The 16,956-nt window shown below is 40.7% G+C and overlaps 1 protein-coding gene across 23 annotated transcripts in view; it reads right to left on the bottom strand.

The window, feature by feature from the left end:
* Positions 1–16,956, bottom strand: part of CCSER2 (coiled-coil serine rich protein 2) — a 187,694-nt gene that overhangs the window by 71,385 nt on the left and 99,353 nt on the right. For 22 of the 23 annotated variants that reach the window (XR_007914246.2, XR_011382491.1, XR_011382492.1 and 19 more), the window contains 2 exons: positions 15,830–15,916; positions 9,212–9,301 (listed from right to left, as the gene is read on the bottom strand). Coding sequence is in view for 17 of the 23 variants with exons in the window: in XM_051833012.2 (XP_051688972.2) it covers positions 9,212–9,301; positions 15,830–15,916 (177 nt within the window). In the remaining 6 variants the exon portion in view is untranslated. Of the gene's footprint in view, positions 1–9,211; positions 9,302–15,829; positions 15,917–16,956 lie in introns of those variants that run through there. The other variant, XR_011382489.1, reaches the window with a different exon arrangement.

The following is a 16,956-nucleotide window of genomic DNA, read 5'->3' as shown; positions in this document are numbered from 1 at the left end:
CCAGATGGCTGCATGGCCACAGCTGGACCAAGCCAAAGCCAGAAGCCAGAGTTTCCTCCAGGTCTCCCACATGGGTGCAGAGGCCCTAGGATTTAGGCCATCTTCCCCTGCTTTCCCAGGCTATTAGCAGGGAGCTGGATCAGAAGTGGAACAGCCAGGACATGAACCGATGCCCTTAGGATGCCGGATGCCCTTAGGATGCTGGCGTCACAAGTGGCAGCTTTATCTGCTATACCACAACACCAGCCCACAGATCCAGCTTCTTACTAATGGCCTGGGAAAAGCAATAGAAGGTAGCCCAAGGGTATGAGCCCCTGCCCCCCACCTGAGAGACCTGGATGAAGCTCCTGGCTTCAGCCTGGCTGTTACGGCCATCTAGGTAGTGAACTAGTAGATGGAAGATCTGTCTCTCTCTCTGTATGTCCCTCTGTGTGTGTCTCTCCCTCTTGCTGTGTTAACTCTTGACTTTCAAAATAAATAAGCAAATATTTAAAAAAACAGGAGCAAGTGTTTAGCTTAGTGGTTAAGACACCTATATCTGGCCAGCGCCACGGCTCAATAGGCTAATCCTCTGCCTGCAGTGCTGGCACACTGGGTTCTAGTCCCAGTTGGGGCGCCAGATTCTGTCCTGGTTGCCCCTCTTCCAGGCCAGCTCTCTGCTGTGGAGTGCAGTGCAGGATGGCCCTAGTCCTTGGGCCCTACACGCGCATGGGAGACCAGGAGAAGCACCTGGCTTCTGGCTTTGGATCAGTGCGGTGCGCCAGCCACAGCGGCCTTTGGAGGGTGAACCAACGGTAAAAGGAAGACCTTTCTCTCTGTCTCTCTCTCTCACTGTCTAACTCTGCCTGTCAAAAAAAAAAAAAAAAAAAAAAACACCTATATCTTACATTGGAGTACCTAGATCTGATGCTCAGCTCTGGCTTCTGACTCCAGCTTCCTGCTAATGCAGGTCCTGGGAGGCAATGGTGATGGCTAAGTGGCTGGGTCCCTGCCACCTACATAAGAGACCTGGATTAACAGCTGCAGGCATCTGAGAAGTGAATTAGTGAACAGGAGCTCTTCTTCTCTGTCTTATTTCTCTCAAATAAAAATTTTTTAAAAATCCAGTAAGGGAATTCATTTTTATTTAATTAATTAGTTATTTGAGAAACAGAGTTATAGAGAGAGAAGGAAAGACAGAGAAAGACATCTTCCATCTGCTGGTTCATTCCTCAAATGCCCACAATAGCCAGGGCTGGACCAGGCTGACGCCAGGAGTCAGGAGCTTCATCCGGATTTCCCATGTGGGTACAGGGGCCCAACGACTTGGGCTCTCCTCTGCTGCTTTCCCAGGGGCATTAGCAGGGAGCTGGATAAGGAGTAGAACATCTGGGACTCAAACCAGCACCTAAATGGTATGTTGGCATCACAGATGTTGGCTTAACCGTTATGCCACAATGCCAGTCCCTGGGAATTCATTTCTAGTCAATAAAAGTAATATATTACTATAAGTTTGGCTTAGTAATAAGCCAAACAAAATAGTGGTAATAGCAACCACTACCACTAGGCAGATTAAAATACATGCAACACATAATTCTATCTAAAATGCTACATGATAGATCTGCAACACATGCACACATATATTTCATATCATAAAAAAGGTCTGGAAGAACACAAATGAAACGTTGACAACAGTTGTCAGTGTTAGCAGATTTTGAATACCTTAAATTTCTCTTAAATTGCTTTCGCTTCTTTACTTTCTATTTCTGATGGAATACATTGCTGCCTCTCAATAAAAATGGACAGGGAAGGAAAAACCTATTTTAGCCTGTTTCTCTTTTAAGCATAAATTCTTAGATTGTTATCCATAAACATCTTTAGCATTCTATTTGTTTCAGCGCTTTAAGAAAAGATGCTGAATTTTATTTAATTGATAGAATGACATATAATTTACTATGTCAATAGATTTTTTTCTCCACTAGTTTGAAACAAACTAGCTTGAGGATTTTTGTTTCACCCTCTTAGCTAAACTACACTTTTCAACCATTAATACTTTCCTCCAAGAGATTTTAAATATTCCAAGTACAAACGAACTTCAAAGGTCAAGACCCTTTTGTCAGTGGTGACGCCAGTCACTCAGCCCATCCCTAAAGAAATGAGGGTCTTGGAAGTTCAACACTGTCAGGGCAGTCTTTTTTTCTTTAAACATGATTAACTAAAGCAAAACAGGTACTCTTTACAGATTTTTACAGGGTAAGAAATAAAAAGGGAGAAGGAGCCAAATCAGAGCTGTCATGTGAATGCTTAATCATTTCCCATCAAAAGGCAAAACTGCCCTTGCTTGATGAGAGGAACAAGCAGGAGCCCTGTGGGGGAGAAACACTTTGGTGAAGCTTTCCTAGGTGTGCTGCTGCTGAAGCGTCTGCTGACTTTCTCCAAACGCTCTCCTCATAAGCTGATGTTCTCTTTCTCTGGTCCTCCAGATAATCAACAAGCAAAAGGCCTTGAGCGTCCCTAGAAACTTCTGCCCAGGTCTTTGCTCTTGATTGGTCTACTTAAGCTTTGGCTGGATCACTTCTACCTCTCGGTAACCACTGCTCTGATTGTGTTTTGTCTTAAGGATCATAGGTTTAAAGCCATGTTTCATCTCAATGTATGACATTTCTTCAAAGAAATGCCACAGGGTCTTGATCCCACTTGTTGAAAACATCTACTGAAAGCTCTGCTTTTGTCTGTAGCAAAAGTTTTGGTGCCCATTGAGCAGAACAATTGCTTCACTTAATTTTTCAGTCAGAATTATATAAACTGAACCAACAGAGAGGTCTGGTGTTAGCTACTGTTTGTTAATATTGGTCCTCTTCAGTTAGGTAGGGTATGAACAAGAATAAATTTTCCCTCACAAATCAATGTGGATGGTATGCCACCACAGGCTTCATCTTCAACATTCTCTTGCCCCTTAGAATGAGTCACTCACTTGTAAACTGCTGATTTCTTTGGGACTTTGGCCACATAAGCTTTTTATAAACCATTGGCAACTTCACTGTTCTTCCATCCAAGTTTCACAATAAATTTGATGCATGTTTTGATTTTAGCAGAGTTCATGCAGCTCTGATAGAAGTTCTTTTCAAATCAATGTTTACGCTTCTTAGTGTCTTTAACTAAATCCTGTTCAAACGTTATTTATTTTGGTGCAAAAAATTTTGAAAGTCAAGCGCAATGTTTTCATAATACACATTTTCCATGAACTTTTTACAGATCCCTTGTGTGTTGCCATGGATTATCACAATGGACTATTAAGACTTCTGCCATATAGTATAAAGCTGGGCATGCACTTTTTCTGTGTCGGGGAATTAAGTCCTTCTCATGATCACTCACCCAGATCAACCCTTTCCCCTCCCTTCCGAGTGATCATCCGTTTCTCCTCTCTGTTCCTCCTGGTCTCCTCAGCTTCTCTTCCTTTCCCTGCTTTTGCTCTTTGCTTTGTTCCTCTTCTTTTTGGTTCTCTGCCTCAAAGGCCCTCTACTCCAAAGGTCCTATTTGTTAGCCAACAGGTGATACCAAAATCTGCTTGGACGAATCTATGCGAATCTACACTGGGCTCAGTATACCATCCTCAGTATACCACTCTGCTTCCACTGGTAGGCTCTAACTGCTGAGTCTGATTTTCTCTCTCAGTATGTCTCTCTACCTCCTAAACAGCTGCCAACAAATGTTATAGGGAATAACTCTTTTCCACCATTTTTTGCTATCTTCCATTGCAAACTGATTTTTTTTTGTGTCCATACACTGTTCAGAGGAAGTGCTCAAATACACCCCACAAATCTCTAAGATTCTACAATATGTGACTGAGACAGTGTCAAGAAAGACATTTAAGGGCCAGTGCTGTGGAGTAGTAGGTTAAGCTTCCACCCGTGGCGCCGGCATCCCATATGGGTGCCGGTTTGTCCCAGCTGTTCCACTTCTGATCCAGCTCCCTGCTGATGGCCTGGGAAAGTAGCAGAAGAATGCCCAAGTGCCTGGGCTCCTGCACCATGTGGGAGACCCGCGAGAAGCTCCTGGCTCTGGATGTGGCCACTGGGTAGTAAACCAGCAGATGGAAGACCTCTCTCTCTGTCACTCTCTGTTTCTCTGTAACTCGGCCTCTCAAATAAATAAATAAATAAATAGATATTTAAATTTTTCAGTATAGTATAAGAAATGGTGACAACCAAGACTGAGATAATAGTTTTCAACTTTCTCCATGGCTTAAGCTAGAGTTTCAAAATTCAAAATTTTACACAAACTATGCTTGAGGACTTTCACTTTAACATGTTTTAATCCCATAAATTACTAAATATTGCCAATAAAGAATGACATTGCATCTCCACATTCCCCTCATCACAAGCGTATTTAAGGTATGTTGGGTTTCTGCTAACAAAGAATATTGGTAAAAAAAGAATTTTTTTAAATGAGAAAAGAAAATCATTGTAAATATAGTAAGTCACTTCCAAAATGATGTCATTCAAATTATTCCCACTGTTCCCAAAAGCCCAAGGAACAGAAGAAAAAAATCATAGAATATGCCCAATATTTAATAATTAGCATTTAAACAATTAAATATATAACGATTTATTTAACACAACTCAGCGAAACTACTTTTCCAGTAAATCCTGGATTAAACATCTGAATTCTACCTTAAAATTATCCTTAGGGGCCAGCACTGTAAGGCAACTGGTAAAGCCACCACCCATGACACTAACATTCCACATGGGCGCTGGTTTGAGTCCCAGCTGCTCCACTTCTGATCCAGCTCTCTGTGAATGCACCTGGGAAAGCAACAGAGGATCTGCACTCATGTGGGAGACCCAAAAGAAGCTCCTGGCTCCTGGCTTTGGCCTGGCTCAGTGCCAGTCATTACAGCCATCTGGGGAATGAACCATACATGGAAAATGTATGTCTCTTTCTCTGTAACCCTACTTTTCAAATAAATAAGATAAATGTTTTTAAAAAACTAGCTTTAGGGGCTGACACTGTGGCATAGCAGGTAAAGCCACTGCCTGCAGTGCCAGGATCCCATATGAGCGGCAGTTCAAGTCCTGGCTACTCCACTTCCAATCCAGCTCTCTGCTATGGCCTGGGAAAGCTGTGGAAGATGATTCAAGTCTTTGGGCCCTTGCACCCACATGGAAGACCCGGAAGAAGCTCCTGGCTCCCAGCTCTTGGCTTCAGATCGGCTCAGCTCCAGCTGTTGTGGCCAACTGGGGAGTGAACCAGCGGATGGAAGACTTTCTCTCTCTCTCTCTCTCTCTCTCTCTCTTTCTGCCTCTGGCTTTCTGTAACTCTGCCTTTCAAACAAATAAATAAATCTTAAAAAATAACAACAACTAACTTTAACACTAACTTCCACTCTCCCTAAACATACATCTGTGTTCCAGCCACTATCAGGTAATTACTATTGCCCAACTGTATCTTCCTACTTGTTCTTTATTGGTCCTGCTCCTTTACATGGAAAGTCTTCCCGTTTCAATCCACAAACCTCTCATCCTGGAAGCTTTTCAGTATGCTTTTGCGGAAAGGGATCTGGGACTAGCTGTCAGGAGTCCTAAATTTAAAATGCCAGCTGAGCTACTAATTACAGAAATTTTAATATGCCATTTACTTTCCCTGGATTTTATTGCCTCAAAGCATTTAGCGAGGTGGTTCCTATAGTAACAGATAACATGGAAAGCTGAAGTCTGAGTATTTTATGGGTGGTGGGCTGGAGAAATTATCTTTATTTCACCCATGATCAAATATTTCAAACACGATTATTGCTGTGGATTCATTTCGGGGAGGAGGAGCGTGGTGGGGGCAAGAGGCACGGAGTCACCACACAGACCCCGGAGTCAGGTGAAAGCAACCCTGAGGCAAGCAGCCTACAGACTCATTTATTTCAGTTGCTACAGCAGCTTATATAGTCAAGGCAGCCAACCCGGTCAAGGGGCGGTCTATGCCCTAACCAATCACACCCTGTTGCCAGGCAGTTTCCAAAGCCATCCAATCACAGCCTGTTGACAGGCAGGCTCCATTGTCATGTGGTTTCCAAAACCATCCAATCACAGCCTGTTGCCAGGCAGGCTCCATTGTCATGTGCTTTCTGAAACCATCTAATCACAGCCTGTTGCCAGGCAGTTTCTGTTGCCAGTGGCCATCTTGGCATGGCCTTCTCATTCCACCACATTTCCCCCTTTTCGTTTATTTTTGAGCAACGGGAGGCATGATTCTTGGCCATACCATTGTTGACCCAGTTTCCATGTGGTCTCCGTACGCGGCTGTGCCTGTCTTAGGTTGTCCCCCAGGGGATCTTACCCGTCATTGACTAACCAGCGCTCAAAATGGGAGACCACAGGAGTGCTTGCTCAGATGGAGGTAGGAATGAAGAACAATGATACTCAGGAATGGCATGACTGCACACAGGCTGTGGGCCATTTGAGTGGCTGACCAGAGCTAGTGGGTATAAAACAGTAATGGATGTGGCTATGTGCAGTTCCTCAGGGTAGGATGATAGGGCAGGTGCATCTGCTAACAAGGCAGACTCTCAGGCTTGTTCAGCTGGTTCAGGTTGGCTGTCAGTTGCAGGCTTGATGTTTCTGGCTGGTACCCAAATGGGCTGTCCCGCATTCTCTGGAAAGACACAAGCATATTGGAACCAGTCCCACGTCTTAGAACCTTCACCACAAGGGGGTTTTTCTTGTAGTGATTCACAGTGTCTTGGTAGGCATCCAAACAGGTCCTTTCACTTTCAGATTCTTCTCCTTTGCTCCTCTGATCAAGTCAGCACATGCCTTCTCCAGGGACTTTTCATTGTGGCTGGTCAGGGTGATCCTAATTCGGTGAATGGCCACATCTGGTTCCACGGGCGTCTTTCGCACTGCTTTTCGCCATTAGCAGGGTGCTGGATCAGAAGTGGAGCAGTCGGATCTCAAACCAGCACCCATATGGGATGCCGGCGATTCAGGAAAGGGTGTTAACCCACTGCGCCATAGCGCTGGCCCCACACATTCCTTTCTACAGATTTTGTCCTCCTGGACCTATCAGATGTTAACAGAATGGTAGTTCATGAGCCTGCTGTGTGCTCTTCCTCTGTTTTCACTCTGCTTCTTCCTTCTTCTTTTATTATCTTTATATGATCAAATATTTCACCCACGATGATTATCTTTCATAGGTATTAGGATTGTTTTAAACCAGTCACTTTTGGCTAGGGAAGAGGTAAACTAATACCCAGTTTCCAGAACAGTGAGGCTAAAGGAATCACAGAGGGTTATAAAGACTTCCACGGAGAATGGCAAAATGGAATTTCTCAGCCACGTACTTAGCAACACAGTCAGAAGGTGCAAACTATTGTGTGGGGAAAAAAGAGAAACACGGAAAGCCCAAATCTCCATCTGGGAACAGGAGTAGGAACATCTGACCCATGGGCCACATAAAGAAAGCAGAATCACTTGGTCTGGCCCTTCCAAGGCAGCTGTAGGCAGGACTCAAAATTCACAAATCTGTAGCAGGCTGAGTTTAAGTTGATCATATTCTATGGCCCACAAATGATGCTATCAATATCCAAATAGGCCTTGGCAGAAAAACGTTGCCCACTCCTGATACAGAAACAAGAGTCACAATCTTTTACTTTGCAACTATCTCCATTTCTGTTTCCACATCTGGCATTACATCATCTCTGTGGGCATATTTTGCTTTCTACTTATTCAAACACAGGCTTCACCTTCTCATCCAGCTCCTTGTGTCTTTCTTCCTTTCTCTTTTTTTTTTGGACAGACAGAGTTAGACAGTGAGAGAGAGAGACAGAGAGAAGGTCTTTCTTCCGTTGGTTCACCCCCCGAAATGGCCAATAAGGCCGGCGTGCAGCACCAATCCGAAGTCAGGAGCCAGGTGCTTCCTCCTGGTCTCCCGTGCGGGTGCAGGGCCCAAGCACTTGGGCCATCCTCCGCTGCCTTCCCGGGCCACAGCAGAGAGCTGGACTGGAAGAAAAGCAACGGGGACAGAATCCAGCGCCCCAACCAGGACTAGAACCCCAGGGTGCCGGCGCCGCAGGTGGAGGAATAGCCCAGTGAGCCACGGCATGGCCCCAGCTCCTCATTTCAACTAGACTTCCCCACCCTTTGAAGCTTCTGCAAGTTGCAGCACTTCAAATCAATGCATTACCAGTTCATTTTCAATGTACTTGTGAATGGAACTCTGGTTTGTCTGCATAGTTCCCTCCCCAGTTCTACTTCAAGAGCCTAAAAATTGGGGATGAGACAGGATCGCTGAACTTCTGTTGAATAATTTCTTACATTCCTACCTTGTACCGAGCATACAAATAAATACTTAATAGATAAAAAGAAACAAAATAACTCAAATTTTGAAGGCTAGTAGCTTAGTTTTATAAACTGGTTTGCTGATTGCATTAAACATTATATTTCCCTTTTCATGTATGATCTAGGATGCATTGCTAAATACAAGTAGGGAAAAAGGCTGGCTTAGTAGGCATTTTCTTAACAAGAAACAGATGTCTATTACCTGGCTCCATATAATAAAATGAGATAACTGACTAGACAATGATTCTGTGGCTTAAGCACATCTCGAACTAAGTTCTGAAGAACTCAGATTAAATGACAGTCAGGTTATTTGTTAGTCCTAAACCATTTTTATAGAACATTTTTGAAAAACACCAAGAAAGTATGGAATACAAGACTCTATGTTTTAGGAGAAATCATTCCCCAACTATTTCTAAACCATAATCTTTACTGCCTATATCTTCCTATTCATTATTTCCTGATACCGTCAACATTCATTTGACTAAATATTAAAGCATACTTTGAGAGTTTCAGCGAAAAAAGGACTTTGCTGACATAATATATTTTCAAAATGTTGTTGTTGAGGTGGAACAGCTGCATATAAGACTTCTGTTTATTGCAGGGCTTCTGCAAATATTACACTCATAGATACATGCAATGACAGGAGAGAAGACATTCAAATAAAATGAGCTACAGTATGCAGAATGGAAGTTATTAAAGGCACATTCGCTTGTGCGGGACATACAAGTAAAGCTTTAGAAAGCAGCACATTCACATCTAAGAGACTAGAAAAACAACAACTTGCCTAAGAAAAAAACTAAAAGCCATAAGCAGATTAAAATTATTAGTGATTAAGAGTAAGAAGAGCGAACAAAACATCAAATAGCAAATGACAGGAGAGGAGGGTGAGAGCATTTGTTACTCACAGGAATTCTTCTCCAGGGAGTCTGGGTGTATTTATCAGCGTAAGTGCATTTTTCCTCTTTAGATTTTTGGTGGCAGTTACACCGAGTTGCCTGAACAAAAACACACATTTTTACATTGGTTTCATTCTGCATACACACACAAAGTCATTAGGGGGCAAAATACCAAACCAAGAAAAAAGTTACACATTACAAAATGATTCTAAACTTTTATAGCAAATATCAATCTTTACTCAGTAGTCTCTCATCTTATTCAGGGACCAGGTTTGAGTCAGCCAGTGAGATCACAATTTCAAACAGTCCAACTACCCTTGGCAATCTCTTAAAGTGTTCAAAAACACAGTGGGTACTTATATGCTAAAAATATATACAGTATTATGTATATAGATATATATAGTGATACACAGTATATAAAGAATACAATTGCAAATTTTATAGTTTTCTAAATGATTATGGTGCTATATAGTCATTATTGTACTCTTCTTGAATGCATTTTTGATGGGAATCTACTTGCTATTAAATACCACCAATTCATAAGTCAGGCTACCTATTCATATGTGCAATGTTACCAAGCCTCTTTAATGATGTGTTCTCTTTACTGGACTGTAATTTTTTGAAGTGTCTCTACCCTTTGACAAGACCACAAGACCGTCTGTCCCTCTCAATTCTCAAATGAATTCTCTACATGTGATGCTTCTCAAAGTATACTCAATTATACAACACACAGTGTACATACTGTGTAAACTTTGGTGCTTTCAAATTACCATCAAATACAATGAAAAGATGGAAAATGATAATTCACTCTTATGTAAAGCTGAAATGTAACCAAATTATTTGTTAGGCAACCCCACTGAAGGTAAATATACTTTCTCATAGAAAAACCTAAGCAATCCTTGATTACTACATCAAGTTGAAATTACACATTCCTATTTTTAAAGTATTTACCAATATTAAAAATTTTCGCAATTGTACTCAGATTATTGCAATCTCCTATGGAAAATAAAATCCAACTATAAACAACAATCTCTACATTACATAGTTTCCATCATTAAGCAATGGGATAATTGGTGAAACAAACTCACTACTACAAATGCAAGTCAACTAAGTCTCTGGGAATTCACTGTAATAGGATTTAATTTTTAACATATAGGGGAGGTATGTACAGAGGAGAAAAAGTAATATAAAACACGGATCAGAATGCAAGTTCACTACTTACTGCATCCTGATTATCGCAATTCCAGAGATAATATCCTTTTTGCTAACACATGGAGAGTAATATTTGAGTTATACTAGACATTTGAATCTTCCATAAATGGAAAAGCCTAGTTTTTTAGTAACACTTCAACAGATGTAAACCAAGTGCCCAAATCACTCCCTCTCCACCTGCTTTCTGTAATAGCTGACAGATTGTATTCACATGGTACTCTTTGAGGAAGTATGTCTTCCCTTTTGTTCCAAGGAAATAGATCTTGATTAATCTGAACCAATGTATGCTTAGGAAGGGATAAGGAACTCAAATGTAGCTAATAAAACGGGAAGAAAGCCTGAGGTATTTCTGAGAAATAGCATGTCCATTTTAAAAACAAGTATTAAACAGATCTACTAGGGAAAATGGGTTCTACACCAACCTTTGGGTATTACCCTGTGAGAATGTGACACAGCTAAAAAGACTTTCTACAAAGAAAGAGAAAGCCACAAGGATTCTAGAAAAGCCAACCTAGAACTTCAACCATTAACCAAATGACCAATAAGTAACCATGGAAATGGATGGGTCCTATACACTTTCTTGTTATTTTAGTTTACAAATGTTTTTGTATCTTAAGTCACTTTTAGTTAGGGATTTAAAATATTCTAAGACATGCATTGATTTATGCTGGGTCATTTGGAGCAAGCCATTAAATAAGAGTTACTAATTATCCCACACCCCTGGGCCAGACATTAGGCCAATAAACTAAATGCATGGTTCATTTAACTCCCACAACCCTCTAACATCAGTATTTTTATTATTCCCATTTATAGAAAAGGCTCAAGAGAGAGAGATCATATACCTTCCTTAAGAGAACACAGCTATGTTTCAAAAGCAAGATTTGAACCCACGTTTAACATGGGTTTTCAAAGATAATTCTAGCCTATTTAACCTGAGTTTCACTTTCTATGACTCCATAATTAAAATCCTACACTAGTAATTTCACAAAATTATGCTGGTTTCAATGTACAAATACATCTACATTATTATTTAGTTAGTGTTTTGAGGAGAAAATAACAAGGATTCTTAGCATTTTGGAATAAGATTTGAATAGTCAAACCTCTCTACCTTTCAGAGCATTGTAATCTAATTTTATATCAGCTTGCATCACATAAACATGAATTCAACACTTTATACTGTCATTTTATTTTTCCAAAAGTTTGCATGCAAACATAGGTTACAGTTGAATATATACCTTTCCCACCGAGACTACTCAATGGGCCATCAAAGAAGGAGGTAACTTTCCCCGAAGGGAGGAAAGAACTTCCACTTTGATCATGGCCTTGTCTAAATAAGGTCGGAGTTTGTGAACTCAAGAGGCTTCCATAGCCTTGGCAGCTCATGACAAGAACATCGGGTGATTACTGACATTATAAATAAGAGTGTCGATTGTTAAATCAACAACAGGAGTCACTGTACACTTGCTCCCCATGTAGGATATCTGTCCTTAATGTGTTGTACTAAATGAATTAACGGTAAAATTACTGCTCAAACAGGACTTTATACTTTGTGTATCTGTGTGGGTGCAAACTGTTGAAATGTTTAATTAATATATACCAAGTTGATCTTGATGAAGAATGGGATGGGAGAGGGAGAGGGAGAGGGAGAGGGAGAGGGAGTGGGAGATGGGATGGTTGCGGGTGGGAGGGAGGTTATGGGGGAAAAGCCGCTATAATCCAAAAGTTGTACTTTTGAAATTTCTATTTATTAAATAAAAGTTTTAAAAAAGGATGTATACCTTATAAAATGACAAGAAAGCATAGAAGTATAGAACTGGAAGGAGACAACTTTGAAATCATCAAGAAAACCTTTGCAGTCTGGATAAAGCACTAAAGAGGTAACAGAATTTGCCAAAGTCATTAAACAGATTAATATTAGAGACAGGGCCGGCGCCGCGGCTCACTAGGCTAATCCTCCGCCTAGCGGCGCCGGCACACCGGGTTCTAGTCCCGGTTGGGGTGCCGGATTCTGTCCTGGTTGCCCCTCTTCCAGGCCAGCCCTCTGCTGTGGCCAGGGAGTGCAGTGGAGGATGGCCCAGGTGCTTGGGCCCTGCACCCCATGGGAGACCAGGAAAAGCACCTGGCTCCTGGCTTCTGCCATCGGATCAGCGCGGTGCGCCGGCCGCAGCGCGCCGGCCGCGGCGGCCATTGGAGGGTGAACCAACGGCAAAGGAAGACCTTTCTCTCTGTCTCTCTCTCTCTCACTATCCACTCTGCCTGTCAAAAAATAAAAAAAATAAAATAAAAAAAAAAAATATTAGAGACAAGAAATGTCATCTGACTCCTATTAATGGCTTTTCTTGTGCCTTTTCCCCCATTTACAAAAAGTAACCTAAAGATGTGAAGAAAGAAATTTTAAATAGAAGGGCAATTTTAACTTTGATCATGTGAAAAATGCTATTACAAATCTCTACTTTCAATCTTTTATACCTTTTAAATTCTTCTGATTTGAACAAGTGATTTTCTAGAGTTTCAGAGGTAAACATTATACCTTTATAATCTTCCTGAATGACTTCCAATGCCCTATTGCAAAAAAGACATGTTTCTCCTTAAAACTCATTTAATAAGATGTCTGCTTCAGCACGTCATTAACTGCTGTTAATGACTAGCATTAAATCCTCTCCAGCTCTCTAAATCTATGGAGACAAACTGTACCAACATTAAGCTCTAGAATCAAGAACAGGAACTGCCACATTTCACAAAGTTTGCTGTGCATATGAGGCCACAATTCCCCTTCAGTTTATTTAAATGAGCTCACTTTTCTGTTTTCTTAAATTTTTCATGTATCCTCCAAGATACAGTCTTTCAACCTACTAGTAGTTACTTTAAAGCATGCCACAGGGTCCAGTGTTGTGGGGTAGGGGGTGAAGCTTCCACCTGCAATGCTGGCATCCCATGTGGATACCAGTTCTTGTCCTGACTGCTCAACTTCCTAGCCAGCTTCCTGCTAATATGCCTGGGAAAGATGGTCCAAATGCTTGGGCCCATGCACCCACATAGGAGACCTAGATGAAGTTCCTGACAACTGGCTTCAGCATAGAGCAGCACTGGCTGTTGCAGCCATTTAGGGAGTGAACAAGTGGATGGAAGATCTCTCTCTCTCTCTCTCTCTCTCTCTCCCCCCCTGCTCCCTTCTCTGTAACTCTGCCGTTCAAATAAATTAATAAATCTTTAAAAGAAAAAAGTATGTCACAAGGTTGATTACAATTTATTTAACTATAATTTTAAAAAGAATGTCTAAGGGTTCATTTGTAGATGATAACATATTCAGTACTTCTGACTTCCTTCAGTTTACTCCTTTTCTGCTACCTTAAACTTTTACAATTTAATCTAAATATATTCTCAAAAATAGCAACTCAAATTTTTAAGTAAAAATTATTTTAATTTTAGAACTTCAAAGATTTATAAATTCCAACACTCAAATGATATATAATTGCATTAGATAAAATAATGAGCAGTAAATTTTCTCCAATCAATGGTTCAGAGGTTTAGCCCACTTAGTTTCTCTAAAGATGATTTCATTACTCCACTTACTCATTTTAATCTTCACTACCTGTTCTTGAGTTATTTTCCAATTTCTCTCTAAAGTATTTGCGATGCATTAAGTAATTTTTAGACAGATAACTATGTGGCATACTTTTTAAGATGTTAAAGGTCTGAAAATGTACTTTTGTATATAAATAAAACCGTCTGGAAATTAAATATGAGGATTATGACCTTTTTTGAAGTGTACTAGACATAACAATTTCTTGCTCTCTGTAATATATTTTTTGCAAAAGTTGAAGCTAACTTAATTTCCTCATTTATATATTTTTCTTTCTCCCTAAAAACTGGATTACTTCTCAGTTTATAGCTTTTTGTTTTATTTTTGAGATGCAGAAAGACAGATGGCCACACAGAGGAAGCTTCCATCTACTGGTTCACTCTCCAAATGTGTGCAATGGCTGGGGATGGACTGGACCCACATCTGGGAGCTGGGAACACAATGAGCGTCTTCCACACAGGAGGCAGGAACCTAATTGAGCCATCTCTGCTGCCTCCCAGGGTATATACCGACAGGAAGCTAAGTCCAGAACTGAATCATGGTGTTCCAGTGTAAGATGCAGGAGTCTTAACTGCTAGGCTAAACACCTGCTCCCTTGTCTTTACCACTGAGACATAAACATTAGGTCTTATTATTCCCCTTTTTAATTCTGTATCAGTAGAACTTCAATTTGAAATATTAGATTGTTCTTCAATCTAATTTTCTTTGTATCCTTAATCATAATAGCTGAAATAACTACATGGCCTCAGCAGCTCAGAGGCAAGTATCATATATACTTTATATTCTAAATGAGATTAACCTCTTATGGCTGAATTGTTTCATTTTTCCAAGATATTTTTTGATGACTAATAAAGATCTTCTTGATGGTTATGATTTTTCTGAATTATGTTCTTTTTATCCTAGCTTTTTATATTATTGCAAGCTAAACTAAATTAAATTCAAGACAGTATATATACTGTTTTTACATGGGATTAACACTGAAAATCGTAACAATCATAAAATTAAAAAGATTCAGACAAACTCTAAGGGATCACTCAACATCACCCACAGGGAATAAATATTTGACAGCTATCCCGATGCCTTGGCCTGAATACTCACTCTCATTTTGCTCACAGAGAAAGGAAATGTCCTTTTCTCAACTGCCCAGGATTTGTTTCTTTAACCTTATCTCTAAAGCAAAGTTGTTTACCCTGTATCAGTAAACTAATACAATTGGTAAATTGTTAAATCCCCCTAACAGATGCCAGCGAAAATGGAACAACAGGCCGGCGCCGCGGCTCACTAGGCTAATCCTCCGCCTTGCGGCGCCGGCACTCCGGGTTCTAGTCCCGGTTGGGGCGCCGGATTCTGTCCCAGTTGCCCCTCTTCCAGGCCAGCTCTCTGCTGTAGCCAAGGAGTGCAGTGGAGGATGGCCCAAGTCCTTGGGCCCTGCACCCCACGGGAGACCAGGATAAGTACCTGGCTCCTGCCTTTGGATCAGCGCGGTGCATCGGCTGCAGCGCGCCAGCCGCGCCAGCCATTGGAGGGTGAACCAACGGCAAAAGGAAGACCTTTCTCTCTGTCTCTTTCTCTCTCACTGTCCACTCTACCTGTCAAAAAAAGAAAGAAAGAAAATGGAACAACAAAGAATTTTTAACACTGAACACTTAATATTTAGAATGGTTACAGCACATAATTTTATTAGAATGTATATAATCTACAAATAATGCAATAATAAAACTATGAAAGCCAAAAATAAAGTCAAACTTGAATTCTAGATCACAGTCTTATAAAAAGGATGTATTTCCCAGTTTGAAAAGTCTCCATTTTATATATTACACTATCATACTTACAAGCTGATGTTCTAATAGTTGGATTTTTTCATCTTTTTTCTTTATTTCTTCTTTAAGTTGTTTAATTTCATTTAATAAATCTTCATTCTGAAATATTAAAAAAATTTAAGATAAGGCATTTAAAATATCTTATTAAAGAGCACTACGTCAATGACAAAGACTAGGGAATGACCTATTTGTTCATTTAAGGGGAAAAATCTTTTATAAAAAGAAAGTCATCGGAGGCCGGTGTTGTGGTGTAGCCTATTAGGCCACTCCCTGCAATGCCGGCATCCCACACGGGTGCTGGTTCAAGTTCCAGCTGCTTCACTTCCGATCCAGCTCCCTGCTGATGTGCCCAGGAAAACAGCAAAGGAAGGACCAAGTGCTTGGGCCCTTGCACCATACAGAAGACCTGGAGAGAGTTCCAGGCTTCTGAGTTCAGCCTGGCCCAGTTTCAGTCATTGAAACCATCTGGGGATGGAACCATCTGATGAAGTTCTATATCTCTGTCTCTCCCTCTCTTTCTCTGTAACTCTGCCTTTCAAATAAATAAATCTAAAGAAAGAATAAAACAAAATCATCTAAGATTTAATGACCTAATGGAGTCTGACATGTAAGCAATGAACAGCAACAGAAGCAAGGGCTAACATTCACTCAGTAATTACTGGATGTTAGAAACTATGCACTTGAAAGTATTTAGGCATTTGATCTTAACTGTGTCACTTGAGGTATATACCATTATCTCCTTTTACACAGAAGGAAACAGGGATCCTGGCCATAGAATCAATCTGTCACATACAGAACAGTAACTTTAGCTAACATTTCAAAGGATGCTTCTCAGAGAAAATGAAGGGCACAATAGGCAGAGGAAATAGTATAATTAAAGACACAGTGGAATTTCATAGCTGGTTCAGCAATCAGCAAAGAGATAAATATGCCTAAAGAGTAATAAAGGAGATGAGTTGACCATGAACCACTTTCCTGAACAGCGCTGCCTGAGTCAAAGAGAAAAAAATATTGTCAGGTTCATCAACAAGAAATGCCCAATACTGTGAAATGGAAACCTACGTAAAGCTAAACAGGAATCTGGTCACCTTTACAAGTGTGAAGTATCATTACCCTACAGGCAGCCCATTTTTGAGTAC

Source organism: Oryctolagus cuniculus, chromosome 15 (assembly GCF_964237555.1).
Source record: "Oryctolagus cuniculus chromosome 15, mOryCun1.1, whole genome shotgun sequence".
In the NCBI taxonomy this organism is placed as follows: Eukaryota; Metazoa; Chordata; class Mammalia; order Lagomorpha; family Leporidae; genus Oryctolagus; species Oryctolagus cuniculus.
This window is presented reverse-complemented; position numbering and strand designations above follow the sequence as displayed.